The sequence below is a fragment of the Anarrhichthys ocellatus genome, unplaced genomic scaffold (genome assembly GCF_004355925.1).
Source record: "Anarrhichthys ocellatus isolate YVR2014 unplaced genomic scaffold, GSC_Weel_1.0 scaffold120, whole genome shotgun sequence".
In the NCBI taxonomy this organism is placed as follows: domain Eukaryota; kingdom Metazoa; phylum Chordata; class Actinopteri; order Perciformes; family Anarhichadidae; genus Anarrhichthys; species Anarrhichthys ocellatus.
The window spans coordinates 294,367-305,179 of NW_022280150.1; the positions used below are offsets into that span (position 1 = coordinate 294,367).

The following is a 10,813-nucleotide window of genomic DNA, read 5'->3' on the forward strand; positions in this document are numbered from 1 at the left end:
AATAAACATTTGTCAAAAATTCATACTGTAATAGATCAAAAAATCCCTAGTATACTATATATAAAGGTCATAGTATAGTATATATAAAAGCCATAGTATACTATATATAAAGGTCATAGTATAGTATATATGAAAGCCATAGTATACTATATATAAAGGTCATAGTATAGTATATATAAAAGCCATAGTATAGTATATATAAAAGCCATAGTATATATAAAAGCCATAGTATAGTATATATAAAGGTCATAGTATAGTATATATAAAGGTCATAGTATAGTATATATAAAAGCCATAGTATATTATATATAAAGGTCATAGTATAGTATATATAAAAGCCATAGTATAGTATATATAAAAGCCATAGTATAGTATATATAAAGGTCATAGTATAGTATATATAAAGGTCATAGTATAGTATATATAAAAGCCATAGCATAGTATATATAAAGGTCATAGTATAGTATATATAAAAGCCATAGTATAGTATATATAAAAGCCATAGCATAGTATATATAAAGGTCATAGTATAGTATATATAAAAGCCATAGTATAGTATATATAAAAGCCATAGTATAGTATATATAAAGGTCATAGTGTAGTATATATAAAGGTCATAGTATAGTGTATATAAAGGTCATAGTATAGTATATATAAAAGCCATAGTATAGTACATATAAAAGCCATAGTATACTATATATAAAAGCCATAGTATAGTATATATAAAAGCTATAGTATAGTATATATAAAAGCCATAGTATAGTATATATAAAAGCCATAGTATACTATATATAAAAGCCATAGTATAGTATATATAAAAGCCATAGTATAGTATGTATAAAAGCCATAGTATACTATATATAAAAGCCATAGTATAGTATATATAAAAGCTATAGTATAGTATATATAAAAGCCATAGTATAGTATATATAAAAGCCATAGTATACTATATATAAAAGCCATAGTATAGTATATATAAAAGCCATAGTATAGTATGTATAAAAGCCATAGTATACTATATATAAAAGCCATAGTATAGTATATATAAAAGCTATAGTATAGTATATATAAAAGCCATAGTATATATAAAGGTCATAGTATAGTATATATAAAAGCCATAGTATACTATATATAAGGTCATAGTATAGTAGTATATATAAAAACCATAGTATAGTATATATAAAGGTCATAGTAGTGTGTCGCAAGTCATTCCAAAAAACTCATGATATATCTACTGTTGAAGAAAAAAAGATTATATACAGTATATAGAAAATCATAGTATCAAGTCAAACAATTTGTAATATAGTATGTCTAAAGTCAACAAAAAGTAACAGTATAGTATGTCGAAAAAGTAATAATATAGTATTTCTAAAATAAAGTAATTAAAATGTAAAAAAAGTAGAAAAATATCGAAAAAAGTCAGTCGTAGAGAATGTCATAAAATGTTGAAAAAAAGTCAAAAGTCAGTATTGTAAGTCGAAAAAGTCATAAATAAGTCATCGTATAGCATTTTGAAAAAAGTCACAAAAATATCATAGTATAGGCACGTCAAGAGAAGTGCAGTACAGTATGCCAAAAAAAGTCAAAAAGGTCATAGTATAGTACGTGGAAAAAAGTCATATTGTCGTATGTCATAAAAAGTCATAGTATAGTCATTTGAAGTATTAAATCATATTTCATCTTATATCATGTTGGGAAAAAAGCATAAAAATACATACGTACATATGTTAAAGACATTTAAAAAAGTATGTTGTGAAAAGTCACAGCATATGTGAAGGACCAGGGTACGCATAACCCTGGGAGAGCAGGTAAAGGTGGGAAAAATTTGGATTTTATTCACCAAAAGTATTTACAATAATTAAGAATGGTAACAAAATCAAGCTAAAGGGACAAATCACAATAACTATATAAACTTAACATACTTGCTCCAAAGTCTAAGTACAACTTAACTAAACAGAACTTAGTTTAAAACAACACAGTGAGTGCTCTTCTGAACAAGAGACACTCCATCCTCCTCTTCTTCTTCTTCTTTCAGTTTATTGGCAGACAACAAACCAATGTTTACCAGAGTGTGTAACATCATGACAGTTATCATTTCAACACAATAATAATGTTATTTATAAATTAATTTTAAAAAACTTCATATAGAAGTTATATTCTGGATATTAAACCCCACTCCTCCCTCATCTCCTAACTGCATCATATATACTCTGCTGGCCAGTCCATAGGTGATTGCAGGGGATAGAAGACCCCTCTGGCTGTAGTAGAATGGCACAGTCCAATTGTCCAGACTAATCTACTTAGGCAGGTGTGATGCAGCAGCAGCAGCTCAGTCTTTTACAGGAGACTGACAGGAAAGTCATTCACTCTTTTATCAACCTTAACTCAATTTTCCTTCATTGTGTGCACTCAACCTAGAACATTAAAAATGTATTCTATACTATGTTGATATAGACAATATTATTATATAGTTTGTAATCTTAATTCCAATAAATTGAATTGCATTGAACTAATTAAAACTTTTCTGAAACACTGAAACTAAAGCAACAGACTCTGAAGACTAACCTCAAGCCAACATTTTGAAAAACAATTGAAATGTTGCGGACAGCGTGAAGGACTGTTGTGAGCTCAGTGTAGAGAGACATGTCACCCAGCATGTGACCGCTAGAGCGCGATGTTCCACTCACATGCGCCCCTCTAACAAAGTGTCAGTGGTCCCCATGATGCAGGTGTAGTGATTAAACACACTCGTTTGTCCCTGTTTGTAGAAGTGAGCCGTGATTCTGAGCTCTAACGTGTTGTTCTGCGCCATCACCTGCCCGTGGAAACCCGGAACCACTGAAAGTGATCCAAGGGGTGCGGCTTTCTTTTTCTTTTTTTTTTACAGGAAAGTGAAAGTGAAGGAAATGAAACTGACTGTTACAAAACAACTCTACTGCCCGCCAGCCTGGCAGAGCGAATGAAGAGCCATGGCGTCCGCTGCGTCCACTCCGAGGATTTGACCTGTCCCGTTTGTCGGACCATCTTCGCGGATCCGGTGACTCTTCTCTGCGGACACTCCTGGTCCGAGTCCGCAGTGTCCACAGTGTGAGACAGCCGTTCCGACGTTGTGTGGTCTTCCAACCAGCGTTACACTGAAGAGGCTCGCTGAGAAGATGAAGAAAGAGAACGGGAGAGACGGAGCAGAGGTAAGTTAGTGATATTCATAAAGGTTATCAGCCATGCACATGTTGATCATTGCGGGACTTTTCATGTAGGTTAATATCCTGAATATCTGTCGAACGTTTTTGATTAGGCCGAAGTAGACTCATTAAGTATTCATAAATAAGTGAATGCTCAAGCCCCCCCCCCCCCCCCCCCCCTCTTGAGCCACAGAAAATAATAAATAATAATGAATTATACAAATTGTCAGAATTTGTGTTTTTGAAATATGGAATGCACCCAGTAATATGTGTATGTATGTCTATATAATAAAATATATCTGCGAAAAATATATGCTTTTCCTCTCCGCCTGTCTGCTGTCTCAGCAGCTCTGTGGCCGTTGAGAAATGGCCCACAGGGGGCGGGTCTATGAAGCAGTTTAGACCAGAGGTCTTCAATAGGGGTCCGCGGACTGCAGGGGGTACTGCAGGGGGTCCGCGTAATTTTTGGTTGTTTAGACAATTAAAAAGAAAAATAAATAAATAAATATATATATATACACTGTATGTATATGTATATGTATGTATATATATATTATTTATTTTTTTTTTTTTTTTTCTCTAAGCATGAATCTGTCCATTATTTTAATATTTCAGTATTGTATGCAAGATAACAGGTATGTTTATGCATGGCAGTGGCACTAATAGGCCATCACTCATTTTGGTTTCCACATTTATGTTTAAAATGAAAACGTCTATTTGAATAGCTTGTATGCATGATTATCATGCAATTGACAGATAATGTTGATATTGGCATTGGTATCAGCTCACAAGGTATGTTTATGAATGGCAGTGGCACGGCGTCCCTACTCACTGTGTCTTGCACATGTTTAAAATAAAAACATGAATATATGAACCTGTGTATTATTTGAATAGCTTAGTATTGAATGCACAATAAAGAGGTATGTTTATACATGGCACTAGGCCCTATTTAATATAAAACACAATTTTATACAATATATATAGTCGAGGGTCCCTCCTCCATCTCTCTATCAGTTTGGGGGTCCTTGGCCTGAAAAACGTTGAAGACCCCTGGTTTAAACAATTGCTGATTAAAGATATAAATGTATGACGTACAATTTAGCCAATCAGCGTCCTCAAATACATTCAGCATGGGGCAAACTTTGTATCACCCTAAACTGCGCGTCCTCGTCAAGACTAGTTTCTACAGACGAGCACGAGCACTACTCCTCCAAGACCCGTTTGAGAGAACTTTGGCGGAGAAACTACAGGTGAAAGAGCTGATCCCAGATCAGCCTGACCTCACAATCAGACAGCAGACTAGCAGGAAAGGGAAGCAGTACATGTGAAGCTTCTCTACTAGCTGTACACCAGACAGGTTTGGCTAGCTGGATGACGTCATGCTAATAACTTAGTTAGCTTTTTAAAACAACGGGGACAGATCCAGCACGGACAGTTAGGGAGTGAGGGATGAGGAGGTAAGGAAACATGAGAACACCATGGTAGGGAGTGAGGGATGAGGAGGTAAGGAAACATGAGAACACCAGGGCACACATGGAGAACTCTGTCAAGCTACATATTAGGCAAAGTGAACATCCTTTCTTCTACATAGTTGTCCTCAGTCTCATCTGCTTAACTTGGTCATGGAGGCATCAACATTTAATTGAGATGGTAAATTAACAGTGAAAACTCATCATAGCTTAATTTAACATCAGTATTCATAATTACACTTCATGTTTACTTCTCCTGATCTTTACCTCCTATAACAAGGTCCATAGGGGCATCTCAATAAATACACATGTTCTATTATATATTATAATATGTGTGTTTTATATTATACTGAATATTATTATATGATATATATATTATTATATTATACTGAATTGCCTGTGAGGGTGACAAAAGATATCCTGACGTGTTTGTCAAAGTGTTATTTACTGCTTTTTTTGTGTTGGAATAAATGTTAAATATTTAACTAGTAGTAGTAATGATTGATTGATTGAAATTGATTGGATGTGGCACAGTGCTACCTAGAACATTTTCCACCAACCGCCACTGTCTGATTGTATAGAAGTCTATGAGAAAATGACTCTACTTCTCTCTTGATTTATTCCCTCAGTAAACATTGTAAACATGAGTTTATGGTCTCAATCTCTAGTTTCAAGTCTTCTTCAATACAGCATGATGTTCATTTAGTAAGTTATGATCCATTTAGAGTCAAACAGACCATAAAGCAGAGTATGCTTTAGGGCGGGCTTACTGTGATTGACAGGTCACTGCAATTACCAGAGCTGTATACGGCGTCTCTACGTCACTCCTCTGCATTCCAAAAATGGTAACTTCCAAATGGAATTTACCATTTTTGGATGCAAAAAAACCAACATGGCGACAGCCGTAATTCAAGAAGGCGACTGCGAAATTGCCAAACTCAAGGCTTCAGAACAGCAGTCCACAAACCAATGTGTGACGTCACTATGACTCTGTCCACTTCCTATATAGTCTGTGGTTGTAATAGATTTATTTATTTTTTTTTTTTCACAGGCGGCTAAGCTGTGCCCTGAGCATGAAGAAAAGCTCAAACTGTTCTGCGTCACAGATCAGCAGCTGGCTTGTATCATATGCCGAGACGCTGAGAGGCACGACGGGCACAAGTTCAAACCCATCAAGGAAGCAGCCGCATCCCTGAGACGGGAGCTGGAGGGGGGCATGGAGGGCCTTCGCAGCGACATCGTCGCTACAGAGAGCCTCGCCCACACACAGAGGGCGGAAATGACGAAAACCACGGAGAAGTCTCAGCAGCTGGCGACACAAATCCGCAGGCAGTTTGAGGAGATGCACCAGTTTCTGAGGAAGAGAGAAGATGAGGTGAAGAATGAGCTGCGATGCAAAGAGGAAGACGCTGTCGAGAGAATGAGGGGGAGCTTGGATGCTATGGAGACCGCTTTGTCCCAGAGCAGGGAGTTGGAGGGAGAGCTGACATCGGTTCTGCAGATCGAAGACTCTGAGGGACTCTTGAGGAGCTGGACTGAGGGTAACAGCAGGGCGGCCCCGGAGCGCTTATTCAGGCCCAGGGCCAACGATCTCCAAGTGGTGAACACCTCGATCTCTTTGGGGCCCTATGAAAGCCACCTGCAGTTCTTTGTGTGGAAGGAGATGCTGCAGGTGATCCAGCCCCGAGCAGAGCTGCTCTCACTCACGACCAACCGCGCAGCTATAACCGTTTCTGATGATGGCCGGAGTTTGTTTTGCACTCCCAAGCGCGAACAAGCTCCATCAGGTCACTCCTCCATTTTTGGCACCAACGTAAGATCCGGCCAAAACACGGGCTTAAACTTTGGTTCCACCGCAGGATCAGAGTTTAACTTTGGTCCCACCGCAGGATCGGAGTTTAAATTTGGTCCCACTGCAGGATCGGGCCAAAACACGGGCTTAAACTTTGGTCCCACCGCAGGATCGGAGTTTAAATTTGGTCCCACCGCAGGATCGGGCCAAAACACGGGCTTAAACTTTGGTCCCACCGCAGGATCGGAGTTTAAATTTGGTCCCACCGCAGGATCGGGCCAAAACACGGGCTTAAACTTTGATCCCACCGCAGGATCAGAGTTTAACTTTGGTTCCACTGCAGGATCGGGCCAAACCGCAGCCTCCTCAATCATAAGCCATGTATTCAGTGTCAATGAGTTTACTTCAGGGCAACATTACTGGGAGACAGAGGTTGGACTCAGAGACTATTGGGCACTAGGGATAAAAGATTATTTCCTGAACTACGACGGCCAGAAATATTCCACCTGTAGTCCCAAAACAACCACAGAGCTAGCACTTGGAGCCAGACCTCGGAAGATTGGCATTTACCTTAACTGCTCCTCCAAGAAGCTCTCCTTCTACGATGCAGACAACATGACGCACATTCACACTCTGAGCGCTGGTCTCATGTCCACACCACTGTCAGCACAGTTCAACATCAGAGTCGCAGCACCTGATCGTAACCCTCTGACGGTGTGCTGGTACTGAGGTCCAGATCATTATCACAACAGGATTCAGCTTTGAGCAGAACTGATCCAAACATTAGACAGGTTCAAAGCTTCACACCAAAGGAAATGAATGGAGTAAATCCATCACCAAATCTAAAACAGTGTAATACATATTTCTATAGGTCAGTCTGGCGTTCTACCATTTCCATGGGCTTCATCATAGGGCTTGTGGTTGTGGTGTCGTATGGTATATGTAGCACCACGTAAACACATTTGAATGTTGTTGTTCTGTTGTCCGTCAGATTGTGAATGTTATGTATTATTTGTGGTTCTATGTAGTTTCCTGTCTGTCTGACATGTCATGCCGCTCTGTCACCAGTGGAGGGCGGTGTTTTCATGTGACGTGCTGTGTGAGGCTGGTGAACAGCAGATCGCTGTTTTCAATACAAAAATAACATGAACAAATATGCTCAATAAAACGTTGTTGGCTCAAAACTTTGGTCAGTATTTTTTGAATAATAAAAGAAAAAACTTAATTTGTGTTGAACATTTCCTCCCACACTGAGAAACAAGTCCTCCAGACAACTCTGTAGAATAGATCCTCTACAAACTGCTTCATGGAGATTTAACAGGTTCCTAAACATCTCATGCTGTCAGAGCATATTCATCTCCGTCATAGAGCATGAGAACATGAGCCTCTGGATCTGTAACTTTTAGTTTGATCTTTTTATCAGATTATATATACACAATACACATACTGTATATACTTTTTTATATGTGTGTATATATAAAAAAGTATAGAGTAGTATGTCACAAAGTATGATACTCTGTGACATACTAATCTATCAGAGTAGTACATCATAGAGTAGTACATCGTGCTCCATTACTGTGTAAGTTGATGAGTGAAGTCCATGATGCTCTGCAGTCATCAGATCGTCTCTATGTTCAGAAGAATGAGCACAAAACCGATACATCCATATTGGAAATTTTTGAGATGTTCTATATTTTTTAAATTCACTTTGCCAGCAGATACCTTCGCTTATTTGTTACGTTCTAATAAGTCTCCCGTTCTAAAGGAATGAATAAATGCTCGTGGGTCTCTCTTGTATTAATGACATGCGTATCAGTCGGACACGACTCCTGATCGGAGAAGCTGTCCTCCATCACTTGAAGGTGTAGCAGAACCAACTATAGCAGGGGAGAAGAAGAGTGAAACCTGGAGGTGACTATGGACCTCCATGAACTTGAACTCAACCCTTTAATGACCAACAGCTGCTGGTAAAGTGAGCTATAAAGTGTGAAGTTATGTCTCTAACACATTGTGGTCTGGATGCTCTGCAGCTTCACATCAACATCAAGAGGTGAGTCCTGTGTAGAGAAGACTTCTGCTTTTAAATTTCAATCACTGGCTCACATTAATTGATTAATTGATTATTTTGGCCATGATAGAAGTGTTGTGAAAACATCGTGACAGCGCTACGTGGAAGTACATTCTTCATAAACATATTGATGGAACAGAGAGGAAGCACTGTGCTACATGTTGAAGGGTGAAACATTACCTCACACTGAAACACCCCAAAGAGACAGACACACGCCGACTAGTTGTCATTGAATTGTCTTTAATCATTGAAAGAAACTAAACAAGTTAAAAGACATGGCCGGCCACAGACACACTCGAGTGCATCAGCATAATCCTCATTTGGCTATTAAAAACATAAAGGTTGGTCACAACAAGTCTTAGATATGGAGTTTGGATCCAGTGATATTGCTGTGGGAAACAAACGCACAGGTATTCAAATTCACATTTTCCGTACCAAATATCCTATGAATGAGCGCTCACACGACCTAAAGGTGTCGCTCAAGCTAGCTAAAGACCATGCGGCAGGCATACAGGGTGTGAGTGACGACAGTTAGGCCTTATGCTAACGACCTATAGTGTACAGTGAACGTGTAAATGTTAGACTGAAGCGTGAACACGTCTCCTCTCTCCTGAATACAAAAGGAGACAAAACAAACGTTAAATTACAAAGCTCAAAAAATAAAACCATAAATCTATTTTAAAGAAAAAAAACAAAAAGAAAATGATATCTACATCTGTATATAAAAATGAAAGGTTATAAGTTAGATTTGTTTTCAATATTGAAACCCATTTTAGTATATACTTTCCGTTGATATATCTATAGAAGTGACCACGGATTGCCTTTCAAGAAGTCTATAATCATTGTTAGGTATCTAAGGGACGCAGACAGACACGGGTCAACCAGCAAGAGACTCTCCAGCGTAAAGTATTCTAACAGACTCAATCCCACGTGTCAGAGGATTGACCCGGGCCTGTTTGAAATATCACAGTGGGCTGTAGAAGCCTCCTCGGTAGCAGAGAGGCAGGCTGAGCCACGGAGGTTTACACCCGCATCATCATTCATCTGCACATGCACAGCCAGAAGGATTTGTGTCATCAGGATGAAGAAGTCCGTAGTGTTCTCGACTCGACTTCTGTGGCTTGGCCACAGCGCTGAGACGAGCTCGGCACCACCCGGGGGTTTGAGTGTTTAGACCGAGGTTCTTTTTGAGGACCACGCAAGACCAAAAGAAACAGAGGGGGGGGGGGGGTACTTCATGCCTCAACGTCCTGCGGTCCTTACCCAGAAAGCCTGGAGTTGGTTGAATGCCGTGTCCAAACGCTCGGCCTCTCTGTTCAACGAGTGCACCCCACGGGGCCATGAGAACACCCCCGATGCTGGAATGAAGATTCTTGTAAAAAGGTTGAATAAAGGAGCAGAGATTAAGGGACACAGGTTAAGGCACCTTGGAACCCTGATGAATCCGAGGCACATTCCAGGACAGGAACTCTGAAGTGACCCCCGGGGTGGGGTGGGGGGGGGGGGGTAGGCGTGGTAGGCGTTGATCCTCCAGGGAAAGTGTCCCGCCTCCTAGAAAGTGTCAATAGTGGGCGTGTGACTGCGTTGAGCTCTCCATCTCCCATCGTTCCTCCACCTCCGGAAGAACAGCATCTTCTGATTACAGCAACTCATGACGAGGGGGGTCACATCTGCAGCGCGCCTCTCTTTCTGGCCTGTGCATTTACAATCATGCAGAGTAAAAAGGAGGAGTTCTACATTTCAGGAAATGCGTGACTGTAGACAGGAAGCAGGGGCGAGCAGTCGGCTCTGTGCGGTGGGTCTCGCCTGTATCATCCAGTGAGCGATGGGACAACCACATGCTTTTCAGGAGTTGCTTGCTTCCAGCTTCATATTTTGCGATTGCCAACTCTCTACAAAACAAAGCTGATTTCCCAATAATGTTGAAGGATTCCTTTAAGACACATAACAGCACACACGCACACACACACTCAAAACTTAAAGCTCCGTTCTAAACATTATCAGAACACCAACAATAGAAATAACAGCGCAGTTTGACATAAACCGGACGTGAAGACACACACGCATGCACACACACACGGAGCTGCTCAGTCCACGTGTCTGCACGTCAACCCCACCACACTTACAGTAAGAGGACTACAACTCCCAACACAGATCTGGGAAGATAGGAAGAAGTGCATTGAGGATACTGCAGTCCATTGTTTTCTATACATTAAGAACATTGTGACTATATATATATACATATACACATATATATATACACATATACATATATATATATACATACATACATATATATACA

General features: G+C 39.8%; 1 protein-coding gene across 1 annotated transcript; it reads left to right on the forward strand.

Annotated features, from left to right (window-relative positions):
- The first annotated feature begins 2,762 nt into the window (after positions 1-2,762).
- On the forward strand, positions 2,763-9,154 carry LOC116399633 (E3 ubiquitin-protein ligase TRIM17-like). Its single transcript, XM_031876920.1, is given in 3 exon segments — positions 2,763-3,063; positions 3,065-3,188; positions 5,703-9,154. Coding segments are annotated over 3 exon segments (1,698 nt in total). The 5' UTR covers positions 2,763-2,959; the 3' UTR covers positions 7,173-9,154.
- Positions 9,155-10,813: the final 1,659 nt, after the last annotated feature.